The sequence below is a fragment of the Oncorhynchus nerka genome, linkage group LG26 (genome assembly GCF_034236695.1).
Source record: "Oncorhynchus nerka isolate Pitt River linkage group LG26, Oner_Uvic_2.0, whole genome shotgun sequence".
Lineage (NCBI taxonomy): Eukaryota > Metazoa > Chordata > Actinopteri > Salmoniformes > Salmonidae > Oncorhynchus > Oncorhynchus nerka.
Genome location: NC_088421.1, coordinates 835,149 through 858,775, shown reverse-complemented (window position 1 = coordinate 858,775; position 23,627 = coordinate 835,149). Strand labels below are relative to the sequence as shown.

Below are 23,627 nucleotides of genomic sequence, written 5' to 3'. Positions count from 1 at the left end.
CCATGGCAAAATGTGTAGAATTGCAGGAAATGAACTGTAAATCTTAATTTCACTTAGGGCCCCAAAAGGACTGCATGTGTGAGTCTTTTGTGGCCCCCACCCCCATCAAAGTTACTCATCCCTGATTTAAACACGCACAGTTTTGTCATGAGTGTGCTGATTGGTCCGCATAGTGGCCCCCACCTACCCTACACCACTAATGCCATCGTGATTCTATTTAAGCAGTTGGTTTAGGTATATTTGAAAATGGTTTTACAAATGAAAATATAGTATTACTGTTATTGTTATTATTAATGAGTAGTAGCATATGAATGAATATCAGTACTGATATAATAATCTAAAACTGCTACTGGTGAGCTATGCTACCTGTATCAACTGGGGCATGGCCCAGGTACTCCTTACTCAGAAGGGCTGCATGGATCAGCTTGCCCAATGGGTGGGGACCAGGACTTGCTGTGGGAGGAGCCTCAGGGTCAGGGGTCACAAAGCTCAAGCCTAAGAGGAAAGAGATATATAATGACTTGGGAGAAAAAATTTACTTCAGAGGAAATGGAGGAATTTAAACTATAATTTTTTTAAATTCAAGAAACATCTATCACAAGAAACATTTCTGCATCTCTCTCTCTCACACTTGTGCTGAGCGATTGGAGCGTAAAAGATACAAAGACTGGATAAGTTTAGCCGCGCAATGGATTATGATTATTGTAGTTAATTATCACATTTTCTACAGTAAACTATATATATATAGAACATGTTCTATATAGAATAGAACATTGGCCTGTTGGAAACTACAACTCCCAAGCACAGTTCGGGCATATGATCTGATTTATCTCTAGAGAAACTGCAGAAAAATAACCACCATGAATCGCTCAAGCACTATCACACACTCACACACACCACACACACACACACACACACACACTACCTGTAGTTAGGTGGAGGATGGTGACAGATAGTGTCACAGCAAGAACTGTAGACACCATGGTTTAGTATCAGAACAGCCTGACAGAGAGGGGAGGGAAACAGAAGTGGGGAGGGAAAGAGATTGTAAGGAAGGAAAGAAGAGCAGATACAACATAAATGATTCCTTACTGCAGTATTGTACTTTATCAATCAGAACAACAGCACCAGCAACTACACTGATCATATATTAAAAACCTAAGCTTTAGAGCAGGGGTGTCAACATACGGAGGGGGTCCAATCCGGCTCGCAGGTGGAGTAAAAATATTTCAACAGGCAAGAAATATAACCAATTTCAGTGCAGCCCTTCGGGACCTCATCGAAGACCGAACGAGGCCCCCATCAAAGCAAAATTAGTTTGACACCCCTGTTTTAGAGAGACAGATATTCAAATGTGCAGTCTTGGATCTGGGAATCTGTTCAATGGTCATTCACATTTTTGATTCGTAAAGAAGATTGCATACAAATGAGCTTAGCCCAACTGTCTTACTCCATCATAAGCCAAAGGTTATATTTCTCCCTCCATTGTTTACAAACAATAAACAAGGTATAGCTTCAAAATGTTTAAACATGTTTACTTATTTTATTTCACTTTATTTAACCAGGCAAGTAAATTAAGAACAAAATCTACATTTACAAAATGTGTATTAGGGCGGGTTACATTTCCCCAACCCATCCATCCCTAATGTACAAACCCCTCTGAAATTCAAAGATAAATGAATGTAATCCAGGTGATAGTTTAAAACATGTATTTACATTTGTTCATGCTATTGTTTATGTAAACAATGGGGTAAAGTAACTTATTTTAGGTTATGATAGGGTAGGCTAAGCTTGCTCCCGAGTGGCGCAGCGGTCTAAGGTACGGCATCTCAATGCTATATGCAACACTACAGACACCCTGGTCCGAATCCAGGCTGTATCACAACCGGCCGTGATTGGCAGTCCCATAGGACGGCGCACAATTGGCCCATCGTTGTCCGGGTTTGGCCGGTGTAGGCGTCGCTGTAAATAAGAATTGTGCTAAGCTTAAGAGACATGTAAATTCTATCAATGGGTATATCAAGCATTTCAATGTCATTGAACATATCCCCATATCCCATTTTGTATATTTAAACCTACAATAAAAGTGCCTTGGTAAAGGTAAAATTGCTCAAAACGTGATATTATCAGTAGTGCAGCATTATCATTGGTGCTTTTTATTGTTGTCTTCCACCAATATCTCATCATATAAATCTATCTCACAATATAAGATAAAGAGGAAAAGGCTAACACATTTCAGATTGTGAACACGTATTTACATTATGCGGGTCCTAAGGCCCAAGGGGGTTTCGATCCGTGGTCGTATGATATGCCTTCTGTGCTGTCACGGTCACTCAGATCTAAAATACTGTAATAGAGATCATATATCTGTATAGCTACATTAAACTAAACATGATAGGCCTCATAGAATAGGCCTATCATGTTAAGTTATGCATCGCAGGAGAATGTTTAATTCCTTCATGCTTTCAATGGCGTTCCGTTTTCTTTTTCAAAATATCCACCAAATCATTCTATTTGCCCGATAACCACTCTCACCGGACGGCTATAAAAAAATGAATAGGCCTAATTTGTATTTGCGTCAGAGAAAATCAGGAGTATTTTTTATTTGGTTTAAGATTTCAATGCAGGTAGCGTTTGTTGTGCAATGTGATGGATTTGAAAAAGAGACCTGCGCTTATTATTAGGCCTATGCGTAATAGTTAGCAGCGAGGGAAGCATTACGTACCTGGAAAATCACGTCCTGATCTATTCCCTTATTATTATGCGCTTCTCTTACACACCGGAATTCGCGTTTCAGTCAAAAATCGGGCTATTGTTGATTGAGCTACGTTCTCTTTTACAGCGTTCCTTCGAGTCCCTTACGTAAAATACCAGCGCTGATGCTGCACATGAAATGTGTTTAAATTATAATTTGCTCCCACACGGCCCTGCTCTTTGTGTGAGTATGCAGGGGGCTTTGTGACTACACCCCTCTAATATCCTAATCACTACAATTGATCTTCCCAAATATGTGTAAAGGTATCCTGCTGTCTTCTGACTCCGCTCCCCCCTTTCTCGTTGATGGTATGTCTATACGCCTCTCTCTTATTTCTAGGCCCTGGAGCGGGCGGGTGGGTGGAACGCTGGTAGCTGGTTCTACCTGTATGGTTGAAGCGTTGGCGTGTGTGAGGGCATTTAAATCGGGAGTCATAGCTCACAGATGCGCCCTGGTGGATGTTCGCAGATCTGCATGAACTTGGTTCTCTTGGCGAAGAGCTGTACACCAACAGTGCTGAAACAGCAACACACATCTAAAAGCCCAGGCTAGAGATTGGATAGCATGCAACATTTAAACTAAGATTGCTTATACCAAGCTAATTAGAATACAAAAATATATTTCACTTCAATTGACCAGACGATAAATAAATAAGTCTAAAATAATTTACCCTTCGGTATTTTCCGTAAAGGAGGACATTATACTCTGGCGCTTTGCGGAAACATCGAATGCGGAACAAATTGTATCGAGTTGCACCGGCGCAGCCCATCAAGACAGATAGACAGTGAAGCACAGAAAAAAAGAGGGACAGTGGTGAGTCATTAGGCTACAATTAAAATGTATTAGGATCCCCGCATGCACGCATACCAGATACCTTTTAAATGGTAGCCTAGAAATTAACTTATATATTTAGATGTTGACTATTGTCAGAATAAATAGCCTAGGCTACTCAATGCTTTGTCCCCCCCCCCTCTCTATATCTGGACATTATCCCGGGAACGCTTACAATGATTGTCATCGACAAAACTACAAGTGAAAGGCTCTGATGGAAGTATCTGCGCAGTTGTGCTATGTTGTCAATATGTTTACTGAAATGTGCGCTGACGATGATACCTTGTTAATGCACCGGAGTTCTAGGTTGTGCTTTTTGTGTAAGCCAAAAAAGACCTTCGCTCATACAGTAAATCCTGTAAACGCGGGATACTGCATCTAATAGGCCTATGTATTTGGATGTGTGCAAGATTGTAAACTCATTTTAGACAAATTATAATATGATTCCTCAACTGCTATTTCCCCCCCTTTATTTTATCAGGGCGTCATACTGAGACCAATGTCTATTTTACAGATGAGCCCTAATTTACATAAATTGTAGAAAATACACACATCAAAATATAAATACGAAATGCAAGCAGAAAGTAAAAAACGGTCATACAAAACAAACACATTCATAAGTAACAAGGTCCTCAATCAGCTTTATGAATTGCCATAGAGGCACCAGAACATCATATTTAAGAACATTTTGAAGATTTGTGGAACAATAAGGTGCAAGAACACTAAAATCTGATTTAGCTAACTCAGTAGAGACCAAAGGAACTTCCAGAGTTCTCCATCACTGAGACCACTTATTAGAAGGCATGCTATGGTGGCAGATTGAGAGGAGGACATATTCTGAGCTAAACTGACCAAAACACACCCCCAACAACACATAAAAACTATGGGCTGTTTAGGGGGCGGCAGCGTAGCCTAGTGGTTAGAGCGTTGGACTAGGTACAAATCTGTCGTTCTGCCCCTGAACAGGCAGTTAACCCACTGTTCCTAGGCCGTCATTGAAAATAAGAATATGTTCTTAACTGACTTGCCTAGTAAAATAAAATAAAGGTGAGAGCTGATGCCATCCTGTGATAAACAGTGCTCACTTTGTCAAAAGCAGGGGCACAAAATATTTTGCTTGTACATTCCCAGCAAAGGTTTGGACACACCTACTTATTCCATGTATTTTTGTTTAAAAAAAAACTATTTCCTACATTAGCCACCATTTGCTTTGATGACAGCTTTGCACACTCTTGGCATTCTCTCAACCAGCTTCATGAGAGAGTCACCTGGAATGCATTTCAATTAACAGGTGTGTTGTTAAAAGTTAATTTCTTTCATTCTGAATTTGTTTGAGGCAATCAGTTGGGTTATCTTCACAACGCAACTGATTGGCTCAAACGCATTAAGAAGGAAAGAAATTCCACAAATGAACTTTTAACAAGGCACACCTGTTAATTGAAATTCATTCCAGGTGACTTCCGACTATCGAGATGATGAGCCAGCACAGGTGTAACCCATACTTACTAGCAAGGTGACACCAAATCGGTTCACCCTATGTGCTACCTCCAAATATAAATGGAAAAACCAAAACTGGTAACACCTTCCCCCTTAATATCCTACATTTTTGTTGGACAAATTTGATCACAACCAACAGAAAATAACTTAATTCAACTTATATGTGTCACCTTTTACAATATAAACATGGTGTCTACTGACTGTCAACTAGAGGTCGGCCGATTAATCAGAATGGCCGATTAATTAGGGCCGATTTCAAGTTTTCATAACTACCGGGAATCGGTATTTTTGGGTGCCGATTTCCGATTATTATATATTTTTTTAAATACCTTTTATTTAACTAGGCAAGTCAGTTATGAACACATTCTTATTTTCAATGACTGCCTTGGAACTGTGGGTTAACTTGTTCAGGGGCAGAACGAAAGATTTTCACCTTGTCAGCTCAGGGGTTCCAATCTTGCAACCGCACAGTTAACTAGTCCAACGCTCTAACCATTGCACTCCACGAGTAGCCTGCCTGTTACACGAATGTAGTAGAAGCCAAGGTAGCATTAAACTTATCTTATAAAAAACAATCAATCATAATCACTAGTTATAACTACTGATCCAGTTTAGCAGGAAATATTAAGCAGGTGAAATTGTGTAATTTCTCTTGTGTTCATTGCACGCAGAGTCAGGGTATATGCAACAGTTTGGGCTGCCTGGCTCATTGCGAACTAATTTGCCAGAATTTTACACAATTATGACATACATTGAAGGTTGTGCAATGTAACAAGAATATTTAGACTTAGGGATGCCACCCGTTAGATAAAATACAGAACGGTTCCGTATTTCACTGAAATAATAAACGTTTTGTTTTCGAAATGATAGTTTACGGATTCGATCATATTAATGACCAAAGGCTCGTATTTCTGTGTGTTATTATGTTATAATTAAGTCTGATTTGATAGAGCAGTCTGACTGAGCAGCAGCAGGCCCGTAATCATTAATTCAAACAGCACTTTCGTGCGTTTTGCCAGCAGCTCTTCGCAAGCACAGCGCTATTTATGACTTCAAGCCTATCAGCCTAATGGCTGGTGTAACCAATGTGAAATGGCTAGCTAGTTAGCTGGGTGTGCCGCTAATACTGTTTTAAACGTCACTCGCTTTTTGATTTGGAGTAGTTATTCCCCTTGCGCTGCAAGTGCCGCAGCTTTTGTGGAGCGATGGGTAACGAGTGTGGCTGTTGTCTATGTGTTCCTGGTTCGAGCCCAGGTAGGGGCAAGGAGGGGGACGGAAGCTATACTGTTACATTGGCAATAGTATAGTGCCTATAAGAACATCCAATAGTCAAAGGTATATGAAATACAAATGGTATAAAGAGAAATAGTCCTATAAATACTACAACCTAAAACCTCTTACCTTGGAATATTGAAGTCTCATGTTAAAAGGAACCACCAACTTTCATATGTTCTCATGTTCTGAGCAAGGAACTTAAATGTTAGCTTCTTTACATGGCACATATTACTTTCTTCTCCAACACTTTGTTTTTGCATTATTTAAACCAAATTGAACACGTTTCATTATTTATTTGAGGCTAAATTGATTTTATTGATGCTTTATATTAAGTTAAAATAAGTGTTAATTCAGTATTGTTGTAATTGTCATTATTACAAATGTAAAAAAAACACAAAAAAATAATCGGGCGATTAATCGGTATCAGCTTTTTTGGTCCTCCAATAATCGGTATCGGTATCGGCGTTGAAAAATCATAATCGCCGACCTCTACTGTCAACAATTAAATACAAGACAAAAACAGCCACCTTTTACTCTATAAATATTTTTCTATATATAGTTGCCTAAAACACAGAAGTTTTGAAAAAGTAGTAAAATCATGTATGTTCTCTCCATGGGGGTCCCACAGGGGGTGCCACACTCCTTCTGTGGCCTCCATTTTTTTTTTTTAAATGCTAGTAAAACTAAGTGCATGCTCTTCAACTGATTGCTGCCCGCACCCTCCCGCCTGACTTGCATCACTACTCTGGACGGTTCTGACCTAAAATATGTGGACTGTAAACTCTCCTTCCAGACTTACATTAAGCATCTCCAATCCAAAATTAAATCTAGAATTGGCTTCCTATTTCGCAACAAAGCCTCCTTCACTCATGCCGCCAAACATACCCTCGTAAAACTGACTATCCTACCAATCCTTGACTTCGGCGATGTCATTTACAAAGTAGCCCCAGGTCATCTATAAGTCTTTGCTCGGTAAAGCCCCGCCTTATCTCAGCTCACTGGTCACCATAGCAACACCCACCCATAGCACGCGCTCCAGCAGGTATATTGCACTGGTCATCCCCAAAGCCAACACTACCTTTGGCCGCCTTTCCTTCCAGTTCTCTGCTGCCAATGACTGGAATTAATTGCAATTTCTGAAGCTGGAGTCTTATATCTCCCTCTCTAACTTTAAGCATCAGCTGTCAGAGCAGCTTACCGATCACTGTACCTGTACACAGCCAATCTTTAAGTAGCACACCAAACTACCTCACCCCCATATTATTACTTGCCCTCTTGCTCTTTTGCACTCCAGTATCTCTACTTGCACATCTATCACTCCAGTGTTAATGCTAAATTGTAATTATTTTCACCTCTATGGCCTATTTATTGCCTCCCTACATCTGCACACACGCTGCATAGATTTTCTATTTTTCTTTATTTTGTGTTATTGACTGTACATTTGTTTATGTGTAACTCTGTTGTTGTTTTTGTTGCACTTTTTTGCTTTATCTTGGCCAGGTCGCAGTTGTAAATGAGATCTTGTTCTCAACTGGCCAACCTGGTTAAATAAAGGTGATCTGGTCTACCTGGTTAAATATAGGTGACATTTTTTTTTAAAGCATCCTGATAAAAATAAACTTAGTAACACGACTAAAAGCATGATGTGAAAGAACTGCAGGTAAAATTCCACCTACTGATGAGCTTACACCACATTGTTTTAACCTGTCATCTTTTCCAATAATTGGAACTTATTAAGCTACTCTGATCCCAATACCCAAGGCAAACATTACAGAGCATTTATTTTGAAAGAATATACTATGCATTCGGAAAGTATTCAGACCCCTTGACTTTTTCCACATCTTGTTATGTTACAACCTTACCCTAAAATGTATTAAATTGTTTTTTTTCTCTCATCAATCTACACAATACCCCATAATGACAAAGCAAAAACAGGTTTTTAGAAATGTTAGCAAGTGTATTAAAAACAAAAAACAAGAATATTACATTTGCATAAGTATTCAGACCATTTACCCAGTACTTCGTTGAAGAACCTTTGGCAGTGATTACAGCCTCGAGTCTTCTCTGCAGATCTTTTAGCAAACTCCAAGCGGGCTTTCGTGCCTTTTACTGAGGAGTGGCATCTGTCTGGCCACTCTACCATAAAGGCCTTATTGGTGGAGTGCTGCAGAGATGGTTGTTGTTTTGGAAGGTTCTACCATCTCCACAGATGAACTCTGGAGCTCTGTCAGAGTGACCAAGGCCCTTCTCCCCAATTGCTCAGTTTGGCCAGGCGGCCAGCTCTAGGAAGACTCGTGGTGGTTCCAAACGTCTTCCATTTAAGAATGATGGAGGCCACTGTGTTCTTGGGGACCTAAATGTTGCAGAAATGTTTTGGTACCCTTCCCCAGATCTGGGCCTCAACACAATCCTGTGGGACCTTATATAGACAGGTGTGTGCCTTTCCAAATCATTTCCAATCAATTGATTTACCACAGGTGGACTCCAATCAAGATCTAGAAACATCAATGGAAACAGGATGCACCTGAGCTTAATTTTGAGTCTCATAGCAAAGGGTCTGAATATTTACAGTACCAGTCAAAAGTTTGGAGACCTACTCATTCCAGGGGTTTTCTTTATTTGTAATATTTTCTACATTGTAGAATAATAGTGAAGACATCAAATCTATCAAATAACACATATGGAATCATTTAGTAACCAAAAAAGTGTTAAACAAATCAAAATATATTTTATATTTGAGATTCTTCAAAGTACCCACCCTTTGCCTTGATGACAGCTTTGCAAACTCTTGGCATTCTCTCAACCAGCTTCACGAGGTAGTCACCTGGAATGCAGAAGATATACCTATTTAGTTATAGTCCAGGGCTTTATTTGTGTCTGGAAAACTGGCACCTATTGATATCTCTCGCTTCCTCCTTCTATAGCATACTTATCTCCTGCTCTTTCTCCTTTACTTCCCCTCTGTTATTTCAGTTCATCACTGTAGGATGGACTGGCCCATGGATCTGCTCCCATTGCCCCCCTGTGCTGAGCTAGGGGTCCGTCCTCTGAATGGGCTCCTGTGGACCCTGCTGCTCCTCTTCCTATGGTACTGTTACAGGGTGGGCTCTGACCCGCCAGCTCCAGGCCGAGCCATCCCAGGTAAGCACAAGTCCGGCTCCAGGCGCTCTGTGTTGTCCCGCGCCGGCAGCTGTGCTGGAGCAGTGTGCAGTGCCACATCAAATGTGGCCACTGGCGATCGGGGGACTCCCTGCATCACCATGGAGACTGGAGAGGAGGAGCAGGGGCAAGGATACCTGACCCCTGTGCTGAGCCATGCCCTGTTCCCACCCCAGGCCACAGCGAGTGGCAGGAAGCTGTATGCAGCACTGCAGGAGTATGCAAAACGCTACAGCTGGGCTGGCATGGGACGCATTCATAAAGGACTCCGGGAGCAGGTAATGTGAAATCTGAAATTTACAGTCATTTCAATGAATGAATGATATGAAATGCCTCATGAGCTTAATACAACTGTCTAACCCCATCATAACCCAAAAGATGATGGTTGGTTGGTCACACTTTATTTGGATAGTATGGATAATCCATCTGTAGATGCTCTACAGATGGTCATACTATCAACAAACTATATTTTCATACGCAACTGGAAAGGGAAAGGGTGATTGATACCTAGTCAGTTGTACAACTGAATGCATTTAACTGAAATGTGTCTTCCACATTTTACCCAATCCCTTCTACATTTTGCGATTAGGGATAGATAGGTATAGAATAAAGGTAAGGGTTAGGGCAAGGGTTAAGTTTAGGGTTAGTAGATATTTAGTTGAAATGTTACTAATAGTCTGTAGAGCATCTACAGATGGACTATAAAAAATAAAGTGTTAGTGGTTGATTTACTCCATTGTTTGTAAACCAAGTGTTTGTGTATCTGTGCCAATACTGGATAGAATTGCCTGTATTTTTAAAAGACACCAGATGAAACCGATATTAAAGGTGAATCAGAATCTCAGGTTCCACCTACACACTTAAAAGGCCCAATGCTGTTTTTATTTCAATATCAAATACATTTCTGTGTAACAATTAAGTACCTTTTGTTCTGCCCTCACAATGTGTAAGCTACAAAGCTTGGCAGACAGCTTACACTCTTCCAATAAAGAATCAGGGAGGGTGTAATGGTTTTCCTCCTCTTCGTCTGAAGAGGAGGTGTAGCAAGGATCGGACCAAGATGCGGCGTGGTAAGTGTCCATGGTTGTTTATTTAAAAACATGAACTGAACACTCAATGAATACAAAACAATAAACGTGAACAAAACCGAAACAGTACCGTGTGGCGAACAAACACAGACACGGAAACAATCACCCACAAACACACAGTGAAACCCAGGCTACCTAAGTATGATTCTCAATCAGAGACAACTAATGACACCTGCCTCTGATTGAGAACCATACTAGGCCGAAACATAGAAATTCCCAAAACCTAGAAAAACAAACATAGACAACCCACCCAACTCACGCCCTGACCATACTAAATAAATACAAAACAAAGGAAATTAAGGTCAGAACGTGACAGTACCCCCCCCCCCCAAAGGTGCGGACTCCGGCCGCAAAACCTTGACCTATAGGGGAGGGTCTGGGTGGGCGTCTGTCCGCGGTGGCGGTTCTGGCGCGGGACGCGGACCCCACTTCAATATTGTCTTAGTCCGCCTTATTGTCCGCCTCCGTGGCTTTCTCACCATGGCCACCCCTCTCAATGACCCCACTGGACAGAGGGGCAGAAGCTCTGGACAGAGGGGCAGAAGCTCTGGACAGAGGGGCAGAAGCTCGGGACAGAGGGACAGGGGCTCGGGACAGAGGGACAGGGGCTCGGGACAGAGGGACAGGGGCTCTGGCGCCTCTGGGCTGAGGGGCTCTGGCGCCTCTGGGCTGAGGGGCTCTGGCGCCTCTGGGCTGAGGGGCTCTGGCGCCTCTGGGCTGAGGGGCTCTGGCGCCTCTGGGCTGAGGGGCTCTGGCGCCTCTGGGCTGAGGGGCTCTGGCGCCTCTGGCTGAGGGGCTCTGGCGCCTCTGGGCTGAGGGGCTCCGGCAGCGGCGCCGGACAGGCGGGAGACTGCGGCAGCGGCGCCGGACAGGCGGGAGACTGCGGCAGCGGCGCCGGACAGGCGGGAGGCTCCGGCAGCGGCGCCGGACAGGCGGGACGCTCCGGCAGCGGCGCCGGACAGGCGGGACGCTCCGGCAGCGGCGCCGGACAGGCGGGACGCTCCGGCAGCGGCGCCGGACAGGCGGGACCACCTGCAGGGAGGAGACAGAGAGACAGCCTGGTGCGTGGGGCTGCCACAGGAACCACCAGGCTGGGGAGACCTTCAGGAGGCTTGGTGTTAGGAGGAGCCTGAAGGACCGGGCTGTGGGGGAGCACTGGAGCGCAACCTTGGCACCACTTCCCCAGGCTGGACAACTACTCTAGCCCGGACCCTCCAGAGTGCAGGCACAGGTTGAACCGGGCTGTGGGTAAGCACGGGAGATCTAGTGCTTACTACACGCACCTCTCCCTTTGGCTCCACTCCCACATTTGCCCGGCACGAGCGGAGCGCAGGCAGAGGACGCACTGCACCCTCCCAGCGCCGCGGAGACACAGCACGCAGAGCCGGCGCAGGATAACCTGGACCAAAACTGCGTACCGGCGACCAGACCCGCTGAGCAGGCACCATACGCCCTGGCTCAATGCCCACACTCGCATGGCACTCTCGGGGGGCTGCCCTATAGCGCACCGGGCTATGGGCATGCACTGGCGACACTGTGCGCTTAACCGCATAACACGGTGCCTGACCAGTAATGCGCTGCTTATCATAAGCACGAGGAGTGAGCTCAGGTCTGCTACCTGGCTTAGTACCACACCTCGTGTGCCCCCCCCCAAAATAATTTGGGGCTGCCTCTCGTACCTGTCGCACTGCCGTGCTGGCTTCGCCAACCTCATTCTCCTGTAGCCTTCCTTGCACTGCTCCATCGAATCCCAGGCGGGCTCCGGCACTCTCCCTGGGTCGACCGCCCACCTGTCTATCTCCTCCCAAGTCGTGTAGTCCAGACTCTGCTCTGATGCTGGCCGCTGTTGTTGCTGCTGCTGCTGCTGTCGTCGCTGCGGTTTTTACCACGCCGCTCAGCTTTCGCTGCCTCCAGCTCTGCTTTAGGGCGGCGATTTTCCCCAGCCTGTGCCCAGGGTCCCTCTCTGTTCAGTATCTGCTCCCATGTCCAGGAGTCCTGTGATGCTGGCCGCTGTTGCTGCTGCTGCTGCTGTCGTCGCTGCGGTTTTTTACCACGCCGCTCGGTCCTTGGTGGGTGGGTGATTCTGTAATGGTTTTCCTCCTCTTCGTCTGAAGAGGAGGTGTAGCAAGGATCGGACCAAGATGCGGCGTGGTAAGTGTCCATGGTTGTTTATTTAAAAACATGAACTGAACACTCAATGAATACAAAACAATAAACGTGAACAAAACCGAAACAGTACCGTGTGGCGAACAGACACGGAAACAATCACCCACAAACACACAGTGAAACCCAGGCTACCTAAGTATGATTCTCAATCAGAGACAACTAATGACACCTGCCTCTGATTGAGAACCATACTAGGCCGAAACATAGAAATTCCCAAAACCTAGAAAAACAAACATAGACAACCCACCCAACTCACGCCCTGACCATACTAAATAAATACAAAACAAAGGAAATTAAGGTCAGAACGTGACAGAGGGACTGGTATTGTATCTTTAGTAGAAGATATTTAGTTTGTAAAACTGTAACAGATACAGAAAGGAGAAAATGTAGAAGAAAAATCACTATATACATTCACACAAATGGATACAAATAAAGAACAGCATTTCTATCAACAAGAAAAATAAGCCTATCTAGCCAACATGACCATGTAGAAATGATGACAATTTACATCAAACATATACACACTATCTAAGTGTCCATATAGCTTAATAACTATAATTTAGCTCTGTCACGAGATATCTGAACACTTAAAATATAGTTATATACATCCAAAACCCAAAGAAGCTCAATTCCATCACGAAACGTTAGCTAGCATGCTAACACACAATGTTAAGTGAATGGGCGATAGTTAGCGCAATTAGCTTAACTTAGAAAACTAGAATAAACTAGAATATGTAAAAAACATAAATATTCTAGAAACACAATTTGAATTAGCGAAAGCATGTCCTAATAACTCAAAGTTCTTACAAACTTATCTTTAACCAAATCCTAGTCAAATGGAAAAATAGAGCTAATCGGTCTGTTGTTGTTGCTCGGATTGTTCTGACAGGAAATAGCGTTGCACCGAGAGTTAGCAAATTAAAAGCTACAGTACCCAACTTCGCCACTAGATGACAACAAAGGATACTTTGTACATTAGTACAGCTATCAGAACACTCCCCGCTATGTCACTATGTTTACTTTTGGAGGAGAAGGACGACTTCCGAGACAGGTCTGAAGAACACCTTAGGGGTGCCCTGTCTCATGACTCTCACTTCCACTATCCCTGACTTTGTTATAACCGCTTGGTACAGTTTTGACGACGAATCTAACAGGCCGTTTGTTTCGGTGGACTTGCGTGTCTTTTAGTAAGACGACAACTCCAACTTGCAGATTAGGTTTGTCAACTTGCCATCTGCATGACTGGAGTGTCACCAGGTATTCTTGTCTCCATCTTTTCCAGAATGTGTCTGCGAGGCTCTGAACTTGTTTCCATTGCTTGCTGTAGAGATTTTGAGGTTGAAGTCTCCTGGAGGTGCTGTTGTAGTTTACATTTTTTTGTGTCAGAAGCATAGCAGGTGTAAGAACTTGCTGTCATCTCTGGATCCATGGACACTGGAACTATGGGTTGAGCGTTCATGATGGCCATGACTTCAGCCATGAGTGTGGTGAGGACTTAATGTGTGAGACGAGTAGAACTAACTTCCAGAAGCATGGCATCCAGAATGCGAACGATTCCAATCATCCTCTCCCAAGCTCCTCCCATATGTGAGGCATCAGGGGGATTGAAAGACCATGTGCATCTTTGGTCTTGAAGGTAAGTACTCATCTCAGAGTCAGCTGCTCTGATCTTCAGCGCTTTGCAGGCTGAAGTTTGTGCCACGATCCAAGCGTAGTTGCTTTGCAGGTCATCGGATAGAGAAGAATATTCTCAAACCATTGATGAAGCTGGGGGTAGACAGACTCTATCACTTCGTGGTGTACCGCTCTTGTACTCATGCAGGAGAAGAGGACGGCCCAGCGGTTACTTTCAGAGCTGCCTCCTCTGGTCCGATGAGAGGTGATGCTCCAGGGTTCTAAGAAGTTCAGTCCAATATGAGTGAACGGAGGATCAGAGGAAAGTCTGTCTGCAGGTAAGTCTGACATCTTTTGCCCTTCCAGTTTTCCTCTAAGTTTTCTGCAGATCACACACTTATAGATTATGCTGGATACCAGTCTTTTACTTCCAATGATACACAATCCAACTGACAGGACTGCGTCTTCAGTGAAGTGATGACCCTGATGTGCAACTTGCTCGTGGTATTGTCTCGCCAACAGAGTGGTGACGTGGTGGTTCTTGGGCATGATGAGAGGGTGTTTCTTTTCCCATGACATATCAGCTGCCGCTGTGCGACCTCCGATTCTTATCAACCCGTCCTTATCGATGATAGGGTCCAGCTTCTTTAGTGGAAAGTGTTTAGGGTTTAGCTTCTTTAGTGGAAAGTGTTTGGAGACCTCTTCTCTTTTGGTGAGGCACTTGATTTCTTCTTTGAAGACTTCTTGCTGTACGCATCTGATGATGGTGTTTTTGGCCTGTTTAGGATGGTTGCCCTTGTCACTGTCTGGAGCCCTGGAGAATGCTTTGGCTATTTGGAGTAGTTTTGCGATTGCTCAGGTGAGTGACTTCCAGCTGGAGAAACGTTCAAACCTGTGTGAGCCAAGTTGGGCTTCATTAGCTTCGGTAGTGAAGGTTGTGTCTTGCAGCCAGATCTCTGTGTCAGTATCGGATCCCATGAGTTCAAAGGTTTCTAACTGAGTAGTCTTCTATCTCTATCTCTGTCAGGAAGAGTGGGCCTGAGAGCCATCTGTTGTGTTTGAGGATGGCTGCTGGCTTGTCGTAGTTTTGTGTTCTTTCAAACACTTTGCATTTGATGTCATCTGTATCTCCAGCTGGGACAGCGGCCTCTATGCAACTCTGAGCTTCCGAAAGTTGTGTTGTGTTATTCAGTCTCTCTTTGATCTGAATGATGTTAGCACAAGGGCTAAGGAATGATGTGCGTCCATTTTGCAGCACATTTGTTCTGTAAACGCTAACTTTAGCTGGCTTGTGAGATCTGTTCAGACATACATTACCGATAATGACCCATCCGAGGTCACGGCATTGTGCATATTGCTCTCTGACTTTGTGCACTCTTAGTATGTCTCTTCCCGAGCAGGAGAAGGATTGCTGCGCCCGCGTCGAGTGCTGGAATCTTGTCTGCAACAGGCATCAGATGCAGCAGATGACGTGCAATTTCAGGTGAGGGAATCTCTGATCTATCGTCAGGCGTCATGTCACATTCTATGAGAGTGGGAAGCGTAAGCTGTGTTTTTCCTTCCAGTGACTCCACAATGTAGTTGTTGAACAACCTCTGACAGCGAAGAGGTCGAAGAACTCAGTTCTGGATAACCACCTGTTGCTCTGTTCATCTAAGACTGTATACATTCTGACTGCCTTCTCTCTGTGATCTGCGGGATACACTTTGACTAAGCATATCTTGGAACACGATCTAGAGCTGACTGCCTCTCCACTGATCTCAGTGCACTCTGAGGTTACTGCAGGTGTTTCCCTTTTCCTATGCTCTCCGCCATGGTCTTCCTTGGCTGCGGAGTTCTCTGTTTTCCATGGGGCTTGCCCTGGATGTAACGCAGACGGATGTCTATCACTGTTGCACTCTTTGCATTGCAACGCTGTCTCACAGTCTTTTGCGAGATGTTTGGTTGAAGCACAGGATCTGAAACAGATGTGGTTGTCTTTGAGATAAGACTTACGTTCATCCAGTGTCTTGCTCCTGAAGCTGCCGCATTTTCTCAGAGGGTGAGGCTTGTTGTGTAATGGACACTGTTTGTTTGGGTCCTCAACTGTCTTTCTTGAGGGATGAGCCTGGTTAGCTTCAGACTGAGATGAAACTTCTGTTTTCTGTACGGACACTGGAGTTCTGTGTTCTCTGTTGTGCTTCTCTGATGGTTTTTCAGTCTATGTGGAGCTTGAACCTGCTGTGTTTAGGAAGATGAAGCTTGGATCATTGCGAGTCCTCGATAGCGATGTGAAGAAGGGATCCACTTTTCCTGTGGCTGGGCCTGTCGTGTAGTCAGTCTTTTTACTTTTCTGCTCTCACAATGTGTAAACTACATAGCTTGGCAGACACCTTACACTCTTCTAATAAAGAATCAGGGAGGCAATGGTACCGTTAACATTCTTTAGTAGGTATGGGGGACAAAATGGCGCCATGAAGAGAACACTGGGTTTCAGTGAGCTCCCGTGGCATTCATAGATTTCTCTTTTTACATGAATCTTCTAGCTTGAAAAAGTGGTATAATTTGCTAAATAATTTATCCTACAATGAGTCTTGATGGATATTTCTCAAAAATTTTCGACAACATGCCCTGCAGAACTATTAAGACCTCGACCAAAACCACCATCCCTGTAGATGTGCAGGAGGAGCTAGCTAACGTTAGCGAAGCTAACGCCACTGCGGATCCAGGCACAATGGACCTGGTGAGTCAAAGGATGACGGATAACATCCGGGACGTCTTGGAAGCAATAGCAGACCATTCAGCTGAACTACTGAGGGTTGTCAAGCATGTGGATGAGGCAGAAGGAAGAATTGCTACTGTGGAAACTTCAACTACATCAATGGACACTAAGATAAAGGCACTTGAGAAACAGGTGCGCGAAATGGCAGAGCCATTGATGACTTGGATAATCGAGGACACAGATGCAATATCCAATATCCACGTTCAGTAAATTCTTTAGAGGAATGGATCCCTGGCTACCTACAAATGGACACTAAGGCTGGTCGTGTGAAGCTGGACAGAGCCCATCGCTTTCAAGCACCGATACCCGGCCCCAACCAACGCCCACGGCCAGTGGTTATAAAGTTCCACAACTTCACCAACAAGCAGCGAGTCATGGATGCGGCTAGAAGCATCAATTCTGACGGTAGTCATGGCCCAGGGTCTCATTTTTCAATTATTATTCCACAGCAGTTGTACAAAGACGCAAAGCATTTGATGAGGTGAAGGCTCGACTCAAGAGAATAAAGATGGGCTACGCACTGCTGTACCCGGCCACATTGAAGATTATGGTCAACGGATCACCTAAAGCACTCTACACACCCGAAGAGGCTGCTGTGTTTATTGACTCTCTCGGGTAAATAACTTTAAGCTGCACCTCCGCGGCATTTGATAACTTATTTTATTTGAATCTGATCATGAATCAGTAGTGTGAGTTCTCATGTGCTCCTGTTCAGTAATATGCATATCTTTATTATTTTTCTTGCTAAAGTAACTGCCACTATAACTCAGACTGAAACATGTGTGAATCTATATTGGTGCCCAGGCTTGGTTTTAGGTGGAAGAGCCCCAATCTTCTTCTATTGATTTTCATTTCCATATATACAGTGGGGCAAAAAAGTATTTAGTCAGCCACCAATTGTGCAAGTTCTCCCACTTAAAAAGATAAGAGAGGCCTGTAATTTTCATCATAGGTACACTTCAACTATGACAGACAAAATGAGAAAAAAAATCCAGAAAATCCCATTGTAGGATTTTTTATGAATTTATTTGCAAATTATGGTGGAAAATAAGTATTTGTGACAATGCGGACTTAAGAGTCTACATTGGAGAGTTGAAATCCCCTGCATGTTAGCTAGTGGGAAAACCCCCTGTTGAATCTTTACATTTTTGGGTTTAGTATAGTTCGGGTTCAGGGTTCATATCGTTTGTTTATGCACGGTGAGATTGATGAGAGTGGGAAAATGTACCACCCCATCTTTACAGTAAGATTCAGTCTGGATATTGTTTGGTAAAAGTGCAATGGCAGGTAACAGAACATTAGAGGGAGCAATAGCTCCATTAAAAGGAAGAAGGTACTGTCTTTTTCGGAAAACATTAAATATTTATATTGCTCTGTTGCAAGAAACTCATTTGGATGATAAGGAGCATCTGAAGTTGCAGCAAGGGGGGTTTGGTCAAGTGTTTTCCTCATCATTTACATCCAGAAGTAGAGGTGTAGCAATTCTTGTGAAAAATAACCTACCACTTAAGGTGTTGATTTGTGTGAAAGATAAATTTGGTCGTTTTGTTATAATTAATGGTACTTTACAAGGGCAGAACATTTCCATAATGAATATTTACTTCCCACCCCCCTGATTTCCTCACTAAGGTATTTCTAGACTTTTCAGAATTAAACTCAGACACTGCAGTTGTTGGAGGAGATTTTAATTGTTTGTTGAAGCATCTTATTGACAGGTTTCCCAGTGGTATAGCTTCACTCTCTCCTCAAGCTAAGTCACTTAAAGCTATTTGTGATGATCTGGGGTATGCTGATGTTTGGAGAACCCTTCATCCCTCCATCAGAGTTCACTTTTTTCTCTGCACCTCATGGATGTCAGACTAGAATAGATTACGTTTTTATGCCCAGGACAACTTTGCAGTCTGTTTTATCTGGTAGGATAGGAAGCATAGTCATATCTGATCATGCGGAGGTGATCCTAGACATAAAACTCAGCGGGGCATCCAATCTGTCAAGACATTGGAGGTTGAATACAACCATTCCTAAAGACCATACATTTACATAATATTTTATTACAGAGTTTAAAGCATTTTTCTCTATCAAATTTCAATCAACAGATAACCCCTCGCTCCTTTGGGAAACCTGTAAAGTGTACGCCAGGGGTTTTACCAAAATATAACTTTTTGGTAAAAACTCAACTCGTCGTGTTTGGAGGACAAAGAATGCTGAGTTGCATCCAAAGAACACCATACCTACTGTGAAGCATGTGGGTGGAAACATCATGCGTTGGGGCTGTTTTTCTGCAAAGGGACCAGGACGACTGATCCGTGTAAAGGAAAGAATGAATGGGGCCATGTCTAGTGAGATTTTGAGTGAAAACCTCCTTCCATCAGCAAGGGAATTGAAGATGAAACGTGGCTGGGTCTTTCAGCATGACAATGATCCCAAACACACCGCCCGGGCAACGAAGGAGTGGCTTCGTAAGAAGCATTTCAAGGTCCTGGAGTGGCCTAGCCAGTCTCCAGATCTCAACCCCATAGAAAATCTTTGGAGGGAGTTGAAAGTCTGTGTTGCCCAGCAACAGCCCCAAAACATCACTGCTCTAGAGGAGATCTGCATGGAGGAATGGGCCAAAATACCAGCAACAGTGTGTGAAAACCTTGTGAAGACATACAGAAAATGTTTGACCTCTGTCATTGCCAACAAAGGGTATATAACAAAGTATTGAGATAAACTTTTGTTATTGACCAAATACTTATTTTCCATCATAATTTGCAAATAAATTCATGAAAAATCCTACAATGTGATATTCTGGATTTTTTTTCTCATTTTGTCTGTCATATTTGAAGTGATGAAAATTACAGGCCTCTCTCATCTTTTTAAGTGGGAGAACTTGCACAATTGGTGGCTCACTAAATACTTTTTTGCTCCACTGTATATCAACGGAATTAATCGAACAAAAGGACCATTTGTGATGTTTATGGGGCATTTTGGAGTGCCAACAAAAGAAGCTCGTCAAAGGTAAGGCATGAATTATATTTTTATTTCTGGGTTTTGTGTTGCGCCTGCAGGGTTGAAATATGATTTTCTCTCTTTGTTTACGGAGGTGCTATCCTCAGATAAATAGCATAATTTGCTTTCGCCGAAAAAAATCTGACATGTTGGCTGGATGTAGTGTAGCTTTAATTTGCTATCTTGCATGTGTGATTTAATGAAAGTTTGATTTTTATAGTAATTTATTTGAATTTGGCACTCTGCATTTTCCCTGGCTTTTGGCCAGGTGGGACGCTAGCATCCCACATATCCCAGAGAGGTTATTAAAGTAACAAACTTTGGGCATGTATTTGTTAACGATACCACAAAAAAATATAAAAAAGGTCCAAGTGTATTCGACAGAGGGGATCAAGCTGATTCTATACCAATTTACAGAGGCCAGATCATGAAGGAATGCTTGCTCATTAAAGTTTTTTAGCAAGTGTCTATGAAAAGTTAGGACAGGTTGTTTCACTGAGCAGCCATTTGTAACACAGGCTGTAAAACAGTGATCACTAAGGTCATTACAGAAAACACCTGACTGATACCTATCAGGATTATTTTTAAGGATAACATCAAGGAGAGTAGCCTTTTCTGAGTGTTTTGAAGTCATACCTTGTAGGATTGGTAATCTGAGAAAGATTTAGGGAGTCCCATTGCTTTAGGACTTGGTCTGGTGATTTTAAGCATGTCCCAGTTTAGGTCACCTAGCAGGACAAATTCAGACTTAGTGTAAGGGGCCATGAGAGAGCTTAGGGCATTTAGGGTACAAGACGGTGCTGATGGTGGTTGATTACACCTAGCAACAGTTAACAAAGAGCCATTTGAAAGTTTAATGTGTAAAACCAGCAAATCAAATTGTTTGGGGACAGACTTGGTGGAGACAACCAAGCACTGAAGATGTTCCTTGGTAAAGATTGCCACTCCACCAGCTTTGGAAGATCTGTCTTGCCGAAAAAGGTTATAACCAGAAAGGTTAACATCAGTGTTCAAAATAATTTTTCTTAACCACGTCTCAGTAATGACCAACACATCTGGATTGGAGTTGTGAACCCACACTTTCAATTGATCAATTGTAGGTAATATGCTTCTAGTGTTAATGTGCAGAAAACACAGGCTTTTAAGTGTAGAAATCAGAATTGGGTCTCGCAACAGTAGATGGGCCAGGGTGTACATGCACATTTCCATATATAATCAGCAGTAATACAATCAGGTTATGGTAGAGGACAGGGAGAGCTCTGTAGTGTTCATTTATAACATTTGAATTTGCATTAGATGGCAACAAGATCATATTGTACAGCAATTTTATCAGGTAACATGAGGTGGTTAGAATAGGATGGAAAGCCAAGAGTCCGTGTAACCAATAGAACCAGAGTCCCGAGTGTGGGAACAAACAGACTGTCCCACGGTTGGGTAAAAAAGCAAGTTCATAGTCAACAAAGCATGCAGGAGTCATGAGGCAAATAGCATAAAGCACAAGCTAAAAATATAACAACTTGGGTCTAGCCATTGTAAGTTCAGTCACTCGCCTCAACTGTGCATATTTGCTGGAGAGCGAAACTCGGGAGAGGGGGGGGAGTGTGGAGGGGGTACCAGTACCAGATGGGGAGACACACCAAAGCACCCACATTACATATACATAAAACAAAAAGTTTATGTTTGAAATGTACATTTAACATCCCAACACAAAATGTTCAATACCACCATACAACAATATCATAATGTGTGAGTATGCATGTTCTGTGTCTCTTCACAGTCTCCGTTGTTCCATAAGGTGTATTGTTACCTGCTTGTTAAATCTGATTCTACTGCTTGCATCAGTTATCTGATGTGGAATAGAGTTCCATGTAGTCATGGCTCTATGTTGTACTGTGCGCCTCCCATAGTCTGTTCTGGACTTGGGGACTGTGAAGAGACCTCTGGTGGCATGTCTTGTGGGGTATGCATGGGTGTCCGATCTGTGCACTAGTATTTTAAGCAGACAGCTTGGTACCTTCAGCTTGTCAACACCTCTTACAAAAACAGTAATGAGGAAGTCAATCTCTTTTCCACTTTCCATGAGAGATTGACATGCATGCCATTAATGTTAGCTCTCGGTGTACTTTTAAGGGCCAGCCATGCTGCCCTGTTCTGAGCCAACTGCAATTTTCCCAAGTCCCTCTTTGTGGCACCTGACCACACGACTGAACAATAGTCTAGGTGCTTCAAAACTAGAACCTGTAGGACCTGCCTTGTTGATAGTGTTGATAAGAAGGCAGAGAAATGCTTTATTATGGACAGACCTTCTCCCAATTTTAGCTACTGTTGTATCATTATGTTTTGACCATGACAGTTTCACAATCCAGCATTACTCCAAGCGGTTTAGTCACCTCAACCTGCTCACTTTCCACATTATTCATTACGAGATATAGTTGAGGTTCAGGGTTTAGTGAATGATTTGTCCCAAATACAATGCTTTTAGTTTTGGAAATATTTAGGACTAACTTATTCCTGGCTACCCATTCCAAAACTAACAGCAGCTCTTTGTTAAGTGTTGCAGTCATTTCAGTCACTGTAGTAGTGTCACGACTCCTACTGAAGGTGGCCCCTCTTCCTGTTCGGATGGCGGTCGTCGTCACCGGCCTACTAGCTGCCACCGATCCCTTTTCCCTTTTCTGTTGTTTTTGTCTGATTAGTAACACCTGTTTCTTGTTTAGGTTTAGTTGGGCTATTTAAGCCGGTAGGCCCGGCTGCTCTTTGTGCGGGCTTATTTAGTTTCCCACTGTGTATTTTGTGTGGTAGTGCTGGTTGTTTTGGATTTTCCCTCCAGACTGGTGTGGTCCTGGTTTTGGGCAATTGTATATGTGCGCCCAGTTTCTTGGCGAGTACATTTTCCCCGGTGCGTAATAAAGCGCTACTCTGTATCTTCTGTCTCCTGCGTCTGACTCCGCACCCACTACGCCCAGTGTGTTACAAGTAGCTGATGTGTATAGTGTTGAGTCATCCACATACATAGACACACTGGCCTTACTTATAGCCGGTGGCATGTTGTTAGTAAAATTTGAAAAAAGCTTGGGGCCTAAACAGCTACCCTGGGGAATTCCTGCTTCTACCTGGATTATATTTGAGAGGCTTCCATTAAAGAACACCCTCTGTTTTATGTTAGACAAGTAAGTCTTTATCCACATTATAGCAGTTGATGTAAAGCCATAACACAAAAGCTTTTTCAGCAGCAGACTGATTGATAATGTCAAAAGCTGCACTGAAGTCTAACAAGACCTCCACAATCACTTTATCATCAATTTCTCGCAGCCAATCATCAGTCATTTGTGTAAGTGCCGTGCTTGTTGAGTGTCCTTCCCTATATGCGTGCTGAAAGTCTCTTGTCAATTTGTTTACTATGAAATAGTATTGTATCTGGTCAAACACACATTTTTCCAGGAGTTTACTAAGGGTTGGTAACAGGCTGATTGGTCGGCTATTTGAGCAA

The 23,627-nt window shown here is 43.3% G+C and overlaps 2 protein-coding genes across 2 annotated transcripts in view; one reads left to right on the top strand and one right to left on the bottom strand.

Moving 5' to 3' along the window:
* The window catches only part of sez6l2 (seizure related 6 homolog (mouse)-like 2), a 62,242-nt gene extending 59,083 nt beyond the window's left edge, over positions 1–3,159 (bottom strand). The window contains exons 1-3 of the mRNA XM_029635204.2: positions 2,726–3,159; positions 926–1,002; positions 367–495 (exon numbers count right to left, since the gene is read on the bottom strand). Of these exons, the coding sequence (XP_029491064.1) occupies positions 367–495; positions 926–983 (187 nt within the window). The 5' untranslated portion in view covers positions 984–1,002; positions 2,726–3,159. The remainder of the gene's footprint in view (positions 1–366; positions 496–925; positions 1,003–2,725) is intronic.
* Positions 3,160–9,345: 6,186 nt separating this feature from the next.
* The window catches only part of asphd1 (aspartate beta-hydroxylase domain containing 1), a 52,950-nt gene continuing 38,668 nt past the window's right edge, over positions 9,346–23,627 (top strand). Inside the window, exon 1 of the mRNA XM_029635206.2 lies at positions 9,346–9,795. Within this exon, the coding sequence (XP_029491066.1) occupies positions 9,346–9,795 (450 nt within the window). The remainder of the gene's footprint in view (positions 9,796–23,627) is intronic.